The 20,758-nt window shown below is 40.3% G+C and overlaps 1 protein-coding gene across 3 annotated transcripts in view; it reads right to left on the bottom strand.

Moving 5' to 3' along the window:
• Nucleotides 1-20,758, bottom strand: part of OSBPL10 (oxysterol binding protein like 10) — a 351,945-nt gene that overhangs the window by 168,277 nt on the left and 162,910 nt on the right. For 2 of the 3 annotated variants that reach the window (XM_053600063.1, XM_053600065.1), the window contains one exon: nt 1,938-2,129. The exons of the other annotated variant lie outside the window; for it this stretch is intronic. In XM_053600063.1, coding sequence (XP_053456038.1) covers nt 1,938-2,129 — 192 coding nt within the window. The remainder of the gene's footprint in view (nt 1-1,937; nt 2,130-20,758) is intronic. 3 annotated transcript variants of the gene reach the window in all.

Consider the following 20,758-nt stretch of genomic DNA (forward strand, 5'->3'; position numbering starts at 1 on the left):
ACAGTGAGGTCTACATAGAAGTAAGTAAGGTCTACACTGTATCTAAGTACTTGGCTATTTGACTCACTCTGCCAGAAAAGTCTAAAATTTTCCTTTAATGAGTATGCAGTTTTGATGGGAATATAAGTGGTCCTTTCATATTTCTATTATACTAGGATCCCAATATTAAAAATTAAAAAAATTATAAAGAAATACTGCAAAGTACTGACAATGAAATTATAGGAGACTTATAACATTGCCTTTGCATCATTCTGCCCTTTCTAAATTCTCTACCATGAACATTTCACTTTTGTATTCAGAAAGTAACCTAACTTTTCAAAAATAATGATATTTTTGGTATCATATCTTGCACTAAAGAATAAAAGGACATGCCCTCCCTAAGAAAAAGTTCCTATTAGATAAGTACTGATGCATTCACTGGATGATACAATGATACAATGTTCAACCTTTCTTTAAAATACTCCAGCAAGAAAAATAAAGAAAAACATGAAATAAGAACCCAAAGTTGAAATTGTTGAATTGGGTGGTGGTCACATTATATTGTGGTCACATTATATTGTTCTATTTTATATTTATATTTATTTAAAATTTTTCCATAATACAATGTTTTGAAAAAGTGCTGTGAAAAACAAAAAGAAATATAAAACACATGTACAATCATTCATCATGTCAACCAATGTAACAAAATTAAGCAAATATCTACTTTTTCTTTCTTTCTTTTTTTAATACATTAGGATTACTATTTCAAAGTGAATATTCTACCTCAACATTAAAATAGCATTCTGACTCAGCACTTCTTCCTTATTAGGCAATAAAGAGTATATGCATGTAAAATCTAGCAAGAGAACAGAAAGGTCTTTCCTACGTATCTACATATAGATTCCGATGATTTTAGATTTTCTGCCCTGGGCCAGATCAGAACTAAGATAGTCAGCTAACAGAGCACCAACTGGCTCTTGACACCTAAAAGACAAGCTATGTGCTAACTCAAGCAGTAGCAAGACCCTCGTCTAAGAGTCCAGTTCTCCCGTGTGACACTGAGGAAGGGCCCCGCTAACCTTCCTGGGAGGACAAGCTGGTCTGTACACGGGGCAGCTGCAGGGCAAAACACCTCAGCACTCAGCACTAGTTAGACAATCAGTACTGACGTCATTTAATTTATATAGTCCGTTTCCATAATAGTTGCAAAGGATGCTATGAATACTAAGGCTCTGGGTTCCCCAAACTGAGGATTTACCCATCTATCAAAAGTAAAAATACAATATAACCACATGTCACTCTGATAAGGCACAGTTAAAGAGTTTTCACAGGCATTATCACAAGTGGTCCTCATATTTCCCCTGAGAAGCCGGCAAAACCTGTTTTATTTCCATTTTACAGATGCATAAACTGAGGTGGAGGACTCAGTTAAAGGACTTGTTCTTAAACAGAGTCTTTGACTCCCAGGAGAGTGTCTTTTCACTCCCCAACATTCCCCTGGAGTGTCTGTGATGGTGAGGAGCAGGTAAGTACTTCCTAAGGAGAGTGAAACAGGGCAGATCAGAGGGCAGTCGGGAATCTGCATTGTGTCTAACATTGCCTGGGTCTCAAAACACCCAAAATTATTCTGAATGTCCGTGGCGTTTAGTCTAGTCTTTGCTGTGAGCACAGAGACTTTAATTGGCGGCGCTTCCATTTACATCGTGTGTTTGCAGGCTTGCCTTTTCTGTTTCCTGAGCTCTGACAGAGGTTTCCTAATAACTTGCTTAACCTGAGAAACTATTTTTTTAAAAAAAAAAAACCAGGAAGGATTGTCACGGCGATATGGGTAGGAAGTTTGCTGCTAGTCCTCTTTCTTTGCAAGACAAGATGGCTCAAAGGAAGAGGAGCTGGCAGAGCAATGGCCACAGCCCCCAACTCCCATGGGCCACTTAACCTAGTAGGAGAGCAAAGCCTACCTCTCTGACTTCATGAAGCTGGCCGGAATACTGACTCTTGGCTCTTCGGGCAGCTGCAGGCGACTTGTGATGCGTGATTGTGACAATACCGGGGGCCCCCGCACTGAGGTGTCTCTGGCTACAGGGAGACGCAGAATTGGGTGTTCCATGGGGGAGCAAAGTGAGACTTCGGCTTCGGGAGCTTGGAGTACTCTAGAATAAGCAACAGGTGTCACTCAACAACTGACCCACAGAACACAGCTAAGTGTTGGCTTCCATTAATTTTGGCCCTCTTAGTCTTTCCCCTTCATCTGTTTAGAGGGAGGGAGGGAGCCCAAATCCCAGTAATACTCACTTAAGAAAGACAATTTGCACTGTCCTTCTGGTCTCAACCCCAGTTGTGTCTCCTGTCCTACACTACGGCCATGAACCTCTGCCCCCAACCCCTAAGACCACGGGCTTTCCTGGGTTCCTGCCTCTGCGTTTATTACATCCTCGTCCCCTCCTGAAGGGGCAATTTCTATCAGACCATTCAACACTAACATGGATGAGCTTTTCTCTGGGGAGTGTCTCCCGGCTTTCTCAGCCTCTCTGCTGCTCTCACTCCACTGCACTGAGATCCCATTCATTGCCCAGTTACTTTTTTAAAGAGATGCATTCATGTTCAGCTTTCTATCCCCAACCTGTGGAATATAGTAACTGTTTAACTTATTATTAAGTGCTTGGTGAATGTTTGCTGTATGAATGAACTAAGTTATCAATTAATCCCCATTTGTTAGTGCAGTATTTACATCTTGTCTTATAATAACATATAATCCAAATAACAATCTAGTTTATGATAACGATGGCATCTCAACTTAGTGGAGATAATTTTTCAATAAATAATGGGGCAGCCATCTGAAAAACAGAGCTGGATTCATCTCTCAGATCATAGACCCCAAATGGATCAAAGATTTAAGAAAAACAAGCAACACCAGAGAAAAACATGTATGGTAGGGAAGGCCTAACACTTTGAACCACAAAATCCATGAAAGAAAAGCTTGATACATTTGATGAGCTAAAAATTGAAAACACCCCCTCCAAAAATGGAAAGCAAAAAACCCCACTACTACCACCAATAAAGCCAAAAAATGAACTGGGAAACAGGTAGACCCGTAAACTATTATTAAAATGAGCCGAGATATGGACAGTTCGCAAAAAGTGCAAATGAACCTTAAACCATATGAAAATATGCTGAACATAAATTCAAACTACCTTAGACACCATCTTTCCATCCACCAGATTGGCAAAACTTCAAAAGTCTGTCAACAAGGCCACTGAGAAATGGGTTTGTGGAAGTAAAAGGTGGCACAACCCCCAAGGAGGGCAACCTCGCATACCTGTCACAGTTACAGATGCCGCTCTCTGGGCTCCAGCAATCCCCGTCTGGGAGCACCTGCACCCAGCTAAAATGCCACTGTCCCCAGTAGTCACTGCAGCAGCATGTCTAATGACAAAGGACAGGAAACAACCTAAATGCCCATCAGTGGGGGAGAGGTTAAATAAGTTATGGTGCACCTACATAATGGATTACTCCCAAGCTGAAAGAGAAGGAGGAGAAAGGTCTCCGTGAGTTCATCTGGAAAAATCTCTAAGTTACATAGTTAACTAAAAAACAGTGAGGCTCAAGGAGTAGGGCACCGGCCCCACATACCAGAGGTGGCGGGTTCAAACCCACCCCTGGCCAAAAAATGCAAAAAAAAAAAAAAAAAAAACAGTGAGGTGCGGAGTTGTTCAACAGGATGCAAAGTATATTTTCCAAGATGTGGGGAATAATCATTTTATTGTTGTTTATTTAAAATTTGTTGCAAATTATACTTGTTTAAAGCAAAAACACTTCAGAAGGATACACGTAAAACTATAATAAAGTAGCTGCTTATTTGTGGAGGAGCAGGGAATGGGAGGGTAGGAACAGAGGAGGGAGATTTGTCACAGCATGGCTTTTTATATTCATTCATTCTGAACCCTGTGGACATATTCCCTACGCCAAAATTTTTAATTCTGCATAAAATTTAATTTACATTCCAGTTGTCCCTCATTTCAGCTTGAGAAAAGGCAGTCAGAAGATATGTTGGAATCTGGCCGGTTTCCGCAGTTCAGATATTTACTGAAGATCTCATCCAAGCTGAGGAGCGGACCTTCCGTGTAGTGTCAAACAGAAACACAAGAGGTCTGAGACAGTTTTTCACTATAGATGTTTAAAATTGCTGGGATGTAAGACCCGCAGATACTGACTGGGAGACAGACACATATACACCCACTTCGAAAGGATGTCAGTACGTGAAATGAAACGTGCTGATTTGGCAACCCAGCTACAAAACACCAAAGAAGAGAGGCGCAGAAAGGTGAAGGAGAGCTGACCTTACCACTGAAGGATGTTCTCAGGGTCAAGGACCTGAAGCCTGAGTAGGATTTGGGAGGATAAGAGAGGAGACATCAAGATACACAGCACCCTGAACAGTCTGGGCGTCCTCACTAGTCTCAGCCTCAGACCTTGGGTAACAGGCCCGGCTCTAAATGTTAATGATCCATTATTCACCACGGGATTGGGATTGGGGTGGAAGCCAGAGCAGGAATCAGAATTTTGGGTTGTCCCCAAATACCACAGCAGCGTATCAAAGCTGTCTGGATCTGACATGAGTAGGAACACAGGTAAAGACGGAAAGCAGTGACTTGCTCTTAAATGACCGTCCGTATAGGTGACTTCAGAAATGTGTTGTCCAAGAATTACATTTATCTGGATCACAGCGAACAATCACCTACTCTGAGCTTCAACATTTCCACTTGGAATGCAGGGTGGGGGGCAGGCAGCTATTTCTTAATCCTTTAACAATAGTAAATTTGCCTAAGCATTAGGAGTCCACTGAAACACATTTTGATTGTTTGAGAGGCTTATTTCAATTCAAGGAATAGGAGATTTTTTCACTGGGCTTTGAAGCAGACAGGTAAGTGTCATCACCCCTTTTGCTCCCCAGCTCTCCTAGGTTCTAGCCCTGTGACCTGCAGTGAGTTATTTAAGCTTTCTCGTTAAGCATCCATTTCCTAATCTCTAAAAGAGAAATAATAATATTGACCCTTAAAAGCCACCAGGAGGATGAAATCAGATCACATACGTGAAGTGCTTAGCACAGTACCCAACCTGCCGGAGCTGCACGGCCAAAGTTTGTTTCTTTCTTTATACTACTCAAAACTTGATCAATGAAGGCCTTATTGATTTTTAAAATGTTAAGTTGCTTAGCACAAAATCGTAAGTAGTCACTGACCTTCTCCTTATTTCTATGGGATCAAAGTGGTAGAAAACCCCAATATATAATTAAATACTCACATGGTATTTAACTTGTTACAGCAGCTAAATATCAAGATTGCAGAGAAAACATACACACATATTTTTCTGAATTCTGAGGAGAAAAGAGGAAGACAAAACTGGCAATAGATGCCGTCGCCTGTGGCAATATCACCACAGATGGCAACAAATAAAGAAACTCACCCAGGAGCTAGATTACTCCCCCTGTGGATGCCCAACCCCACGATCATTACTTGGCGGCTGTCTGTCATTTGAATTCAGAAGCAAGCCAGGTGCTCACAAGTTGGAGACCAGCCTGAGCAAGTCCGAGACCCCATCTCTACTACAAATAAAAAAATTAGCCAGGCCTCAAGGTGGGCACCTGTATCCCAGCTACTCAGGAAGCTAAGGCAAGAGGATTGAGCCCAAGAGACTGAGGTTGCTGTGAGCTAGGATGACACCAGGGTACTTGACCCAGGGCGACAGAGCGAGACTGTCTTAAAAGAAAAAAAAGTGAGGGGTGATAAAGTGAGACTCTGTCTTTACAAAAAAAATAAATAAATAAAAATAAAAAAAAGAAAAAAGTGAATTCAGAAGCAGTAAATTTGAGTTGAAAAACCTTTAATTTCAGTAACTGTGGGATTCTCTCCGTTTCATTCACACCTATGCCTCCTCTCAGGGTAAAGGTGAAACAAAAATGTCTTGGTAAATCCTACAGGTAATCAGGTCAGGTTAAAAAGGAAGAAAAGGCAGCAAATGGCCACCACCATAAATGAGTACACTGTCTTCCCAAAATGCAGCCTGCCTAAAATCTCCAGGTTTTGTTTTAAAATTATTCTTGCATGTCATAAAAACCTATCCTTGCTGCTCATTTAAAATAAATATTAACAGAATCTAAGGAACAACATGGCAGGTTTTTGCTCTAAATATTTACACGAATGGGGGCGACCAGAAATGCCAAATGTGCCATCTGGAGAATTCTGAGTCAAGTGTAACAATTTCTCCATCCTTTATCCCTTCATGCTGCCGTCAGCACTCATCTGGCTACTCCTTGTGACCCCTTCCCCCTGGGCAGGTGCCTGGCTGATGAGCACAGGGGCAGGTAAGACAACGCGCTGACACTCAGAGCCTGTCCAAGAGTCCAGTCCTGGCCTCTCTCTGCATTCTCACTGGATGCCTAAATTTCCTAAGGTGGCAAGGAAGGGACAAACACACATGCCCTTTGTGTCTACTGGCCAAAACTGGGATGAAAGAAAGGCACATTTGGAAAGGGTGAGGAATCACTTGGAAAGAATATGTCCAATCTAGGGAGTCAGGCAATAAGCCTGGGAGACAGAAATCTAGCACGAGGCGGTGCCCGTAGCTCAGTGGGTAGGGTGCTGGCCACATCCACAGAAGATGGCGGGTTCAAACCCAGCCCAGGACTACTAAACAACAATGACAACTGCAACAAAAAAAATAGCCCGGCGTTGTGGTGGGCGCCTGTAGTCCCAGCTACTTGGGAGGGTGAGGCAAGAGAATCACTGAAGCCCAAGAGTTTGAGGTTGCTGTGAGCTGTGACACCAGGGTACGCTACCCAGGGTGACAGCTTGAAATCTGTCTCAAAAAAAAAAAAAAAAGAAAGAAAGTAAAGAAACCTAGCACAAGAAGGCTTAGAGCAAGAAGCACTGAACCACCTAAAGCAGCAGACCCCAAGCTTTTTGGCACCTGGGACCGGTTTCATACAAGACAATTTTCCCATAGAATGTGGGTAAGTAGGGTTTTCAGAATGATTCAAGTGCATTATATCTCCACTTCAGATCCTGAGACCATTAGGCATTAGATTCTCATAAGGAGCAAGCAACCTAGACTCCTCACGTGCACAGTTTACATAGGGTTTGTGGTCCCCTCCACTCCCGGACAGGAGGCAGAGCTCAGGTGGTGATGCAAGTGACAGGGAGCAGCTCTAGAAATAGATGAAGCTTTGCTTTTCTGCCCACAGCTCACCTCTTTCTATGCAGCCCAGTTCCTAACAGGCCAGGGGTTGGGGACCGCAGATCCCCTGGCTTTTGTACCATCCTAGTCCTATAAGACAGTGTGGGAGAGTGGTTAAGAGCACGTCTTCTCAAGTCATCTCCCTGAGTTCAATTCTAGCCTCTATCACTTGTAAGCTGTGTAATGTAGTAAAGTAATGTGGGCATTTTCATTTCTAAATTTTAATATTAACTACCTCATTGGGTTATTAGAAAATAAATTGAGAACAGGTACATTAAAAAGCACATGTCACATGGTAAGCAGATAGTCAATGTCACCATTAGTAACAAATCAGTAAAAAGGAGGTCTTCAAGCACCACTATATGTGTGGGAATGTTAAGCAATTCCCGAAGTCAAATACGTGCTTATCGCCATTTTCATTCAAGAGGACTTAAGACTTCCTTAACTTCAAAAAGAAACAATAAAGAGTTAATCATTAATTACTAAAAAAACCATTTATTTGCCTGAAAGAAAAAAATTTATTTAAAATAGGATTTCAGCCAAGCATGGTGGCTCAAACCTATAATCTCAGCATCTGAGAGGCCGAAGCAAGAGGATTTCTTGAGGCCAGCAGTTCAAGACTAGTCTGGATAACACAGCAAGACTTCATCTGTATGAAATCATTAAAAATTAGCAGGCATGGTGGCACGTGCCTATAGTCCCAACTACTTGAGAGGCTGAGATGGGAGATGGCTTGATCCTAGAAGTTCACTGTTAACAGTGAGCAATGGTCACCCCACTGCACTCCAGCCTGGGCAACAGAGTGAGACTCTGTCTAAAAACAAAAACAATAACAAAAAATATGATTTCACATTTTCAGAAACTCATCTATTATAAAAAATATAGTCCCTATGTATTACCAATAATCCAATGCCACCTGGGTAGTAAAAGTAAAGAATTCATTTAAATAAGTAATAGGCAATTCCCTTAATATCGTCAATAAAATACAAAGTCCCAAACAGCAAAGATCATGAGCTTGTCCTAAAAACCTCTTAAAACATGTATCAAAAGTTTATAATTGCTGGGCTAGAATGAAAAGGCTACAAAGGAAAAAGGGGGTATGAATATCTTAAATATTTGTAGCAATCACTTCTACTTTATAAAATTTTCCTGATGGGAAAAATTTCTGAGCATCAAGTAATCATAACAGCATTCAGAATACATTTAATTTGGAACATATTTTCCTCATTTTCTTGAATTCTTTCATAGTGGGAAAGTGGGACTACATTTTTCATAGTAGTATCTTTTGGAAAAAAAGATACTACATTTCAGAAGAAAATAGCCCAAGGGATGCAGAAAAAAACAAACCAGTCTGGTTACATATTCTGAAGATCAAATTTAACCAACTAAAACCATTTCATGACACTTCTTCTCTCTTCTCTTAAAAAAAAAATTAATGTGACATTTCTAAATATGTGAAACTAAGCATAAAAATTGTGATAGATTCCTTTTCTTCTAAAAGTAAGCATACCTCTAAAACCAGCAAAAAAGGGAAAGCATTAACAACTTTTTAAGTAATACATTGAGTAATACATTAAAATTCTTAAAATTATTCAGAATTGCATTTTCCTGGTACTCAACATCTGAATAGAATTTTGCTTAATAGCATCACATTTGACCTTCTCACTTGCCCTACTTTTTGTTTGTTTGGATTTTTTTAATTGTCTATTATCTCAAGCTTAACAGAGAACTAATGTAGAAATAGGGTATTTAAAACTGGGACATTTTCCAAATTCATTTCCATGATTAACGTTTCAAAATCATTGTAGCTTTCACTACTTTTCCAAATTCCTGTTTTCTTCCAGGAATTAGAGTTTCAACTTCAAGCTACCAAGCCTAGAAAAATTTTGCCATTGGCATTTGTAAATCTTTAACATACCTCAAACATTTTCCCTTAACTTTATACCAATACCTTCTCGGGATCAATACAAATGCATGCAAATGTGTGCCCCAAGGAAGAGGAGTGGCTCTCCCAGAGAGGCAGTCTCTAGCCTGCTTCTAAACATTCTGTCTCACATCTGTGATTATACATGCAAATGCCAAGTTTCTGAAAAATTATCACCAGCAAACACATGTATTTCCATTTCCTGCAAATGGAGGGAAAGAAAATTTGACATTTTTGGCTTGCTTTTCCTCCCATCATTTTCAGCTCTCTTCCTCCCACCCAAATAAATCCTGCTGACTCTCCTCTAACGGGTAATCCAGCTGCTCTAGGATCCATCGCCTATCTCCCGGACAAGCTGGAAGTCCTCAATTCCACTGGAAGCGCTGGCCTTGTGCCCCTTGATCACACATCTTTTTCTCTCCACTTCCCCCAGGTCTTACCCAAAAGAGCTCAAATGTGATTTCGAAACCTCCCGCCTTCTCAGCTTTGCGTCTTCCAACCTCACCATTTGCTTGGGACTTTGCAATGCCAGCTACCAACACTCCTTTCAGATGGTTTATTCTGAAAACACAGAAGACTCCTCTTTCCGCTGAGCAAGTCCAATTCTGTATATTTTTTATGCTGTATAACTACAGAATTTTAGAGCAAGAAGGCACCGCAGGCATGATTCTATTTGAGCCCTTTTCTTGTGAAGACCTAAAAACTACACCCCCCCAAACGGTAAATGAATCATATAAAAGTGGGCTCAAATTACAAATCGTGAATGATCAAGACTCAACTAAAAAAAAAGAAAAGAAAAAATTAAAAGCCTGATTAGAGATTCAGCCCTTCCAGTTGGTTCTTCTCAATTAAACAAGGACCAAGTCATCTAAAATAGTGTCTAACACATGGCAGACGCTAAAACAGTTGATAGAAAGAAGAAAAGGTAATATCCGTTATATATTTTTACCTTTCTTCTTACTTAAAACTTCAATCCAATCACCTAAGATCATAAAAATATACACACTCTCCTTTGAATGCAAGGCAATTGTGCACTACAGCCTCTTGAAATTGCAGCTCCTCAAAGAATTTTATCTTACATATCTTACAAGTAACATGACACAGACTTTTTAAACTTAATGGCCACTTTAATAGGAAAAAAATAAGAAAACAAGGAATAGAAAGAAGCTCCCTTAATTAGGTCACATACCAAAAACCTAGAGCAATCATACTTCGTATAGAAATGTCAGTTTTATTCCTTTTAGTATTAGAGAACAAGATTAGGATTCCACTATCATTATTCACTGAAAGCAGTAGTCAACAAAATAGGAGAATTAAAAAGGGGTAGAAAGACAGGAAGGGAAGGGAGAAAAGCACCATTTACTCAGGATATGATTATATGATTGTTTTATAAAAAATAAAAAGAAAACTGGGCAGTGCCTGTGGCTCAAAGGGGCAGGGCTGGCCCCATATGCCGGAGGTGGCGGGTTCAAACTCAGCCCTGGCCAAAAACTGCAAAAAAATAAATAAATAAAATAAAGAGAAAACTAATGAATACAGCAATGTTGCCAGATACATGATGAATTTAGAAATGCCAACACCGAGCAGCATCTGTGGCTTAGTGGGTAGGGCGATGGCCCCATATACTGAGGGTAGCGAGTTTGAACCCAGCCCAGGCCAAACTGCAACAAAAAATAGCCTGGCATTATGGCAGTGCCTGTAGTCCCAGCTACTCGGGAGGCTGAGGCAAGAGAATCCCCTAAGCCCAGGAGTTGGAGATTGCTGTGAGCTGTGACATCACAGCACTCTACAGAGGGCAATAAAGTGAGACTCTGTCTCTAAAAAAAAGGAAGAAAGAAATGCCAACAGCATTCCCAGCCAGAAAACAGAATGGAAAACAAGGTATCATTCACAACAGCAATAAAAACTATGATGTAGAGGTATTAATCCAATAAGGAGTACCTAATACCTTTATAGAAAAAAATAATTTAAATCTATGAAAAAAAAATCAATGAAAAATGGCAAGAATGAAAATACTCATCCCAAGTAAATGAAGGGGACAACTTAATGCTGAAAAGATGTCAGTCCTCCCCAAATTACTTTCTATTATAATTATTCTAATAAAAAGTCCAGTGGGAATTTTTCTTGAGCAACTCAACAAATTTATTCTAATATATAAATGAAAGAATGAAGGTTTGTGAAGAGCTAAGTTAACTTTGAAAAGGAGAGCAAAGGGGGAAGGAATTGCCCTACCAGCACAGATATTAACAAAGCCACAAGGGAAACACACACACACACGCGCGCGCGCACACATATGTGCACACTACAGTCTAAATGTTTGTGCCTGCTCCCCACAAACTCACATATTGAAATCCTAACCGCAAAGTGATGCTATTAGGAGGTGGGGCCTTTGGGGGGGATGAGGTCATGAGGGTGTACTGCCTGCCTCACTGCCTCTCTTTAGCTGAGGTCCAAAAAAGTCACCGTAACTCTTGATAGAATATCACACTGAGAGCTTTTAGTTAGCATTAAGGAAAAAAAAATTACTTTTTACTATCAAAGTACCTTAGAGCATACCAATTCTCAGGTACTTAAATAATAAACGCATTAAGGCTAAATCACTTGCAGCTAATATAAATTTTTTAATGGTTTTTAATCAATTACTTATAGTAACAGGAGCACTGCTTGATAATACATTTACAGATGTCAAAAATAAAACACAGAATACACCACTCATGGCACATAATGTGTGTTATCCAGAGTCATCTGTCCCCACGACTTACTGCTGCCTCCTGGAGAGGATGGCCTTTCCCAGACCAGTGACTGTGTCTAACCAGCCACTGTGTGTCCTGCTCTGTGGAAGCTGATACAGGGACCCACCCTACAAATGGTAGGGATACAGTAAATACTTGGAGAGCAATGAATCTCCCCAATCTCAGTTTTAACCTTTCGCTGAAAACCTAATTCTAAAAATATCGGCACTCCTCCCCTTTCCCAAGAAGGCAAAAGAATCTGGAAAAGACACACCACTCACACTTACTATAAAAATGAAATGTCCAAAAACCAAGCTGGCCTATCAACAACACATATTATTCAGTGATTTAACAAGTATTTAATGAATTTCACCTACAAGGATGAGCAAAACAGACAAACATTCCTGGCCCCCAAGGAAATGGCATTCTGGTGAGGCAGAAGATAAACAGATAAAACATAAAGTATTTTAAATAATAAAACATAAAGCACAGATAGAAAAAATATGGACCACTTCCCAATTTTAGAAAGGTGGGCGGAGAAGGCCCCAGGAGAAAGTAACATTAGATTAAAGACTTGAATAAAGTAAAGAAAGAGCATACCTCATAGCAACTCAACAGGTGCAAAGGCCCTGGGGTGGGAACCCACTTAGTGTGTGTGAGCAAGGAGGACAGTGCTGCAGAGGGGGAAGTGCTGCAAGGGGGGACAGTGCTGCAAGGCACAGAGCAGGAGGAGCTGAAGACAGACAGGTAAGGGTTAGGAGAGCCTAGTTTCTGAATGAGAAATTACAGATGACTGCCAGGCAAGCCAGAATGCCTGGCACCACCTGGAGCTGACTTGGACACTCAGAATGAGAAGCCGATTAGAACAACAGGTTCCAATAAGCTTTTCCTTGAGGCCATATTCAGTTATTAAACTGTCATTTGCATACAATTTACTTATGTCTACATGGCGTGTGTCATTTCTATTAGATAATTTTCATGGTAAAATTGTATTACTACTGCCCTGACAACGGGCATTTCATGATTTATTCCAATCTCTATTTCTTCTCACGTCTCAATATAATCGACCCAGAAGATAGTTTATGTCAGAAATGAATCACAGAACAGAAGGTGAACACAAGCCAAAGAATTCTATGAATGATCACTCCATAACAGGGGGGAAAAGGGCTCCTATTTTATGTCTAAACTTTTGTCTCCTACCAGAGGGTCAACTCAGCCATGGGGATGAAAAGTCCATTGTAATTCAGACAGAACATTTCAAGAAGCAAATTTGATTTTCTAAAATCAATAACTAATTTCTGACAGAAGCACTCCTGTCTCCTTAAAGGAGATCATTATCGCCTTCCCAAATGCTCAGGCACAAAAGTGTGAAGCTCAAAAGGGCACTCCTACTTGTATTTCAAAATGTTTCATGCTAAAAAAAAATGAAATCACGCCCTTGTCAACATGGCTGAGAGGCATGCAGACGCCTACAGGATCTGTGGAGTAAATCCCACTAATTACTATTTCAAGCCTGGTATTGCTGATGAAGTTAAGATGGAAATGCAAGATTTGCTAATAACTCAGGGAGTCTCAATCCACAACACCTTACCAGCCCACTTAGGGGTGACAGCCACAGGAGGCTACGGAAACCGCAAAGCCTCTGCATCAAAGAGGGGATTTTCCTGAAAACACTGCATGTGACTAGAACCTTACAAGCTCTTGCTTTTTGCCTGCTTCTTTTCTGATGCAGGTGGAACATGAACACACATACATACGTATATTACACACCTACGTTTAATCCCTCCTTTCCCACTCCTCCCTATGGCATTTTTTGCAAAAGCAGTAATAAACCACAGGTTTATAGGCTTATATTAACATTAAGCTAGGTTTATTTTTAAAGCACAAACGAGTTTCGATTTTTAAGCATCCTGAATTCAGACACAGGACTTGATGAGTAAACAGAGCCAGGAAGATTCATTTACTTATATATATTTTTAATGTTGCTTTCTACATTTGCATAGATTCATTTTACTGGATGAATGAATTTATGAATCTAGTAGGATTCATTTACTTATTTTTTTTTATGTTGCTTTCTACAATTTCTCTCTCAGATCTCTCCATTTTTACAGTTTAAGATTGAGAATCTGTAGAAGTAATATACAGTTTCAGAACTAGGCCCCTGTCATTCCAATCACTGAAATGTGCAGACCTGACACAGCAAATTGAATATTTGGAAATCTGGTATGCCTCCCATGGGGACTACTAATTCCCATGCAGAAAGCGTGTGGCTGGAGCCACTAAAAACAACCCCTAAGAGATTTAGACCTTATATGTAGAGATGTTTGCACAAGCCTATCTCAGGATGTCAGGTAGCAGAGTTAGAAAAGCTACAGTAGATGTATTCAAGATGCTCAATTTAACCAACTAATCGGATTTCCTATCACTTTGCATTTCCTCCAAAACTACTGACTGATACACACCAGTGCCAACTGCTCTGAGTTACACCTGTCCACTCTGCCCCCTACGGCTGAGCTGGGTATTTACAAAGAGCCAACTGTGTTTGGTCCCCACTCAGTCTATGTAGTGTACTTATTATTTAAATTGTGTAATTTTTTTAAATCAATAAGTAAAATATAAGTATGAAAAATAATTGCACAGAGCAGCAGGAGGTGAAACTAAGCTGTATGATTTTCCAAAAGTGTCAATACAAGTAAATTGCTAAAAACTGCTGTTGAGTTAGGTGTGGGCCTGGCAACTATAAAAGAGAAACTAGGGCGGCGCCTGAGGCTCAGTGAGTAGGGCGCCGGCCCCATATACCGAGGGTGGTGGGTTCAAACCCAGCCCCGACAGAACTGCAACCAAAAAATAGCTGGGCGTTGTGGCGGGCGCCTGTAATCCCAGCTGCTCGGGAGGCTGAGGCAGGAGAATCACAGAAGCCCAAGAGCTAGAGGTTGCTGTGAGTCCTGTGACATCATGGCACTCTACTGAAGGTGGTAAAGTGAGACTCTGTCTCTACAAAAAAAAAAAGAGAGAGAAACTATGAGTGAAAATCTAGAATTAGTTGTTTTTTAAAGCAACTGAAACAAGAAATTGTAGGTGTATACTGTCGATATGCTTTGTATCAGAGAGATGAAGTAGAAACTAATGGCAAACCCTGTGTCTGATGAAAGGGCCTTGAAATTCCATCTAAAGACTGGTGAGTGAAGATTTTAAGCTAAGATGGTATACATGCTTAAGATATTGTGTTCACAGGCAATGGTTTAGTCATTTTCCATTAAGGGATGGTATTTCCAGATGCCATTAGCTAAGCGGACTCCTCCTGGAGAATCTCAGCCCCAGGATGACAGACCCCTGTAGCTGATCCAGCTCTCCAAAACAAGAGTGGCAAGAATGCAGTTTCCACAAATTCACCAGTGCAATGCTGGCTCAGCAAAGATCTCCCAGGCTCCTTCTCGGAGAATTGGTATTGGCTAACAAATGCCAATATCTGGGCAGGACAGCTCTGCGTTAATACTCTAAGGACAGGGGGAAGACAGCCTGATCCTCAAGAGAAATGCAGAAGAAAATCTGCTGGGCTCTACATAAATACAATCACTCCTACAGTGACTCAAAGCACTCTAAGCCAGCATGTCACTCTCATAACACACTCCAGACACGAAGGAGAAAATTAAACTGCTATCACTCCCTGCATAATAGGACTTCAGAGACTTTCCCTTATATCGTCCTATTCCCAGAGACTCTCTACCTGTTGAAGAGCCTAACTATTCATTTCTTTAAGAGCATTTCGTCTCGTTAAAATCTAATTGGATTCCTACAGCTTTAACGGACTTAGTGGCATTAAGCCTAACAGATTAACTGGCCTAATTCCACCAAAACTGACAAGGGAAAAGCAAAAAAAGAAAGTTAAGGGATTGGGAACAAATCCCTGACCTTCTCCCAAGCCAGGTGAAGATCATGTTCCATGACAGGATACTATTAATTCAGGATATTCCTGAAGCTTCGAGAGAGAAAAGAGGCAGCCTCAAGCAGCTACTAAAAGAGAAATATGGAACATAGAAATTACACATGCTAGACACATCCACACCCCACCCTACATCCTCCTAACCCACCCTCTTGGCTGCTGTGGCAGCTACTGGGACACAGATAGCAGCAGGCTTCAGTGACACTATTTCCCTCCTGCTTCCTGACCTGGGACTATTCTACAGATGCCTGTCTGGAAAGTCCACAGGTACAAGTGCAACCTAAAAGTGCCAGAGAGAGTTAACCCCACCACGGAGCACGTCCGGGTCAATGGCAAATGGAAGCCGAGGGCTAAATCATCCCATCATCTGTACATGGGGTATAGGATTCAGCTTTAATTGCCCACAGCAGTAACAAGAAGAATAGCACATCTTTGGGGTTGCCTGGGATCATATTCTTACACCCACGCCTTCACCACTCAGGCTCTGCTACCTGGGGGACCCCATCCATAACAATAGGCATGGGGGCTAGACAGTGCCAAAATGGTCTACTTGCTTTAAGCTGTCATCTCTGATGGGTGTTTGTCCCCCTCCCTTTCTTTCCCACTCAGATTTATTCTCTATAGGCTGAAGTTCCAGTTGGCATAACAGCAAATTTCATTTCCTCCTAGGTCTATCAATAGCTACATGGAAGAAAAGAAAGATAAATTTCCATACAAGGGCCAATCTAGACGTTGTCCGTAGAGCATCACCTATAAAAGATTCATGATAGAATTTGCCAGGATGTATGTCCAGGGCTCAGGGGAGTCTCGTGATAATGACTCCACAGTCCCTTGTGGCCCTGCCCTGTTAGTTCTGAGTCACACAAAAGTGGCAGCTCTGAGTGTGGATGCACTGAGCAAAGAGGGGACAGATGAGGCGAAGGACAGGCACTCTGGGATCGGGGGCTATGGAACTAAGGTCTGCTGATGGGCAGAGCAGTAAAAGATTGCTTTTCCCTACCAGTAATTATGATGAGACAACTGAGATTCTGTCTTAGATTTGCATGGTAGGTACAAGATGCCAAACTAGGATTCCTATGACAAAGTACCAGTCATACCCTGTCAGGCAAAAGGGGCCCCTTGTACTATCATGGGGATTGCAAGCAAAATATAATCAATATAATGCTGTGAAGTGCTTTGCTACAAGCAAAATGTATGGGTTGAAACTAGGAACTGCCACAATCCAAGTGAGCTGCCTTACCTTGCATATTCCATGGTCCAAGGAGTGAGGAGTAAGATTAAATTTTACCCAAAAGAATTAAAAATAGGCTCAAATACCTGCACGTGTTTATAGCAGCACTAGTCATAATGGCCAGTGAATACAACTCAAATGTTCATCAACTGATGAAGAGATAAAATGTGTTACAGTCATAAAATGTAATAATACTTATCCATAGAAAGGAATGAAGTACTATTAAAGTCTACATAGTGATTAAACCACAAAAACATCATGCTAAAGAAGTCAGGCACAGGAAGTCACATATCCTATGATTCCATCTGTATTAAACAGAATAGGCAAATCCACAGACAGAAAGCAGACTGGTGGTTGCAAAGGGTTTAGGGAAGGGAGACAGGGAATAACTGAAGGGGCACAGGACTTTACTTTGGGGGGGGTGAAAATTGTTCTTGGACTAGATAGAGTGGTGGCTGCACATCGCGAATGCAATAAATTCACTTAATTGTCCTCTGTAAAGTGATTGCTTTTGTGTTATGTGATTTTAACATTAATTTTTTTAATAGAAACAAAAATTAATGCATTAATGATCCAGGAACCCTCTACAGGCAATTCTACTAGTGGTCTGCACCCTCCTGCTCATTCTGAAAGGGCTTCTTTTTTTATTCCACAAGGTACATAAAACATGCAGAATATTTTAATAGAAGGTCAGTCTTATGTCCACTTCATGTGGGCAAAACTATGGACCATGGTTAACTAGTTAAAAACTAGGAGATACTTGAAACAACGGCTCAGAATTTCTTATTAAAAAAAGGAGTCCGCCAACACGATTTGTGCAAGCTATTCCAAATTACTAAAATGATTTTTAGAGAGGTGAGACCATGATCTTCTTTCCTCTGTCTTCCATTTTCTTATATGCAATTACAGTGCTTTTATAATAAGAAACATGTTAAGCTAATGACTTAATTACATTATTCTTGAATGTCCTTGTAACTTTGACTGTTCATTACAGAGCAGAATTAGGTGGCAAGCAGTTCTCTCTCTGACTGCACCATGAGGACCTACAAAGCATGAGTCCCAGACAGCACACAGCAAAAAGAGAAAAAAGGCAAATGCAATCACTCCACCAAGTCCAGATTGGAACTCTTCTCCTATTCTGCATACCCTGGAGAGGGAGGTATGGGCAAGCTGGTTCTTTTCAGAGATCCCAAAACCTGTTACCTGAAGCAGGGCAGGCTCTTTTCAGTCCATAGCAATGATTTTCAACTGGTGTGCCCACTGTGAGAGGATCTTAGATGTACACCCAACCTTTCAAAACTTCCAGGATGATAAACCATCTGAATTATCCTCCTGCATCTGAGCTCACATCCTTAAATAAGGCCATGTTCAAGAACTTCAATTAGATATACTTAAAAATGTACATTATTTTGTAAAATCTAACTACTGTGTACTTAATAATTTCAAAAAATGAAAACTATTTGTAAATTTTAAAGTTAGCTAACCTTCCAACGACTTTATTGTGTCTGCTTTTTGACATAAAGCATTTAAATATTTGGTTACAGCATGGAGGTCCAAAGTTTCAGTGGATCCTCTAAATCGGGGGTCCTCAAACTTTTTAAACAGGGGACCAGTTCACTGTCCTTCAGACCATTGGAGGGCCAGACTATAGTTAAAAAAAAAAAAACTATGAACAATTCCTATGCACACTGCACATATCTTATTTGAAGTAAAAACAAAACAAATACAATCACACCACTGCATGTGGCCTGCGGGCTGTAGTTTGAGGACCTCTGCTCTAAATAGTTGTCAGCCATTTGTGTCCTGAAGGGCATCTTAATTTGGGTTAGGTAGCAGAATGTAGATGCACAGCAATAAGTGGTTCAAAAGCAAGAAAGGATTTCGGGGGCATGCTGCTGAAGGTGTGGGTATTCTACTGCATTTTTCCATATTTCAAGTGGATCTTTTCTTAGCATCAATGACTTTTAAATGCCATCTGCTGAGTGCTCAATCAATCCCATCTGTAGTACTTTTAGGTACATTGAGTTTGAAGTCATGATTCTCAAAGTCAATGAACCTTTCGTAGTATCCTCCAATTAATAGGTCTATAACAGCTGCACATTCCTCAAATGATTCACATACATCATCCTGCCCATAAATGACCTTTGCTAACTGGGAAATTGCTCATTCGACATTTTCTTTTGAAGAAGAAAGCTTTTTTTAAAAAAAAAAAAAAAGCTTTTCAAAATGCTTGGATTTTTTGCCACATATCATATATAAACTTTACCTTGCAAAAAAAGTCAAGTTGTTTTGATTTGATATATCACAGAGAAATGCTGCATTCCTATAGAAATCTTCTTTCAAAAATTCACATTGCTGATTCTGTTCTTCATAAAATTTAACCATCTGTTCTTGCACTGATAAAATTTTGGCTAACACCTGTCCCTGTGACAGCCAACACGCTTTAGAATGATATATTAAATCCACACTGAACACGTCTCATTGTTCAACTTAAGTGTGTCACGAAACTGACCATGTCATGTTGCATTTGAACAGATACAGTGAGAAATACTTAAAACTGCCTGCAAAGTGTCACTTAAAATACTAACTTTACCACAGAGATTTTGCTGGGGAAAGATACAGTGAAAAGAAATGAGGGCATCTTGATCTGTTAATACCTCTTTATAGACGCAATAAATCCTTCATGTTTTCCTGTCATGGAAGGTACACTCACTAAACTTACCAAATTCAGTCCAATTTCACAACATTTATCTTGAAAGTTGTTACAAATACCTATTTCCCACGTTCTGTTCACAAGAGTGCCCAAAGTGAGTAGCCCTTCATAGCAAAGAAAATCTTCCGTCATGACCTGAATGAAGCATAAAACTTGCCCCAAGTCAGTAGTATTGGTTGATTCATCCAAAGTGATAGAATAATATATAGTCTCCTGTATTGCATGAAGTTATTATGTTAAATTAAAGGCTAATTCATGCTGCCAATCAGTTATGGTTCTCCTTGATAGAGACGGCTATTTGAACTTTGAAACATCATTGGGGTCTAAGCAACTACAATTTCAACAATGCATCCTTTCATAATTTCTACATCACTGAATGATTTCCCTTTTTTCCCCAAATATATAAGCTATTTTATAAGTTGCTTCATTGACATTATTTCTGGGTAATACGGCTGCTTGAAAAAATTGTCTTTGCTTTTGCTTTTCATTTTTTAATTTCTATAATACAACCTTTCATGGCTTCCCCTCTAATTTAAAATATTTGTGACCCTTATGAGTGTTACAATGCTGATGAGCACTGAATTTCTTTAATGTTGATACTGCAGTAGCACAAGGCAAGTAAGTCATCTTATCTTTAGCAGAAACAAGATAATATTACAATTCCCAATCCTCATTAAGAAATCTGTTTTCTTCCTTCAGAGCGTTCTCTTGGTCTTCTTTGATATGGGCTGTTAAGCAGACAGAATTTTTAAATACCATTGAGCTGTGCAATTATTCACAAATTCCACTTCACACAGAAACACAGTGCACCATCATAAAAAGCTGACAACAGCCAGGCATACTCAACCCCCATAAACTCTCGCCAACCAGCCTCATGTGACAGTGGCGCCAATCAAGTGGGGGAAGTTAGAACAAAATTATGAGCGCAGCAGCTGCCAATTCTGCCCTTATGGCTTACTCATGTTCTAATGTGCCAGTCAATCTGTGAGGATTATTTTGTTAA

Source organism: Nycticebus coucang, chromosome 8 (assembly GCF_027406575.1).
Source record: "Nycticebus coucang isolate mNycCou1 chromosome 8, mNycCou1.pri, whole genome shotgun sequence".
NCBI lineage: Eukaryota > Metazoa > Chordata > Mammalia > Primates > Lorisidae > Nycticebus > Nycticebus coucang.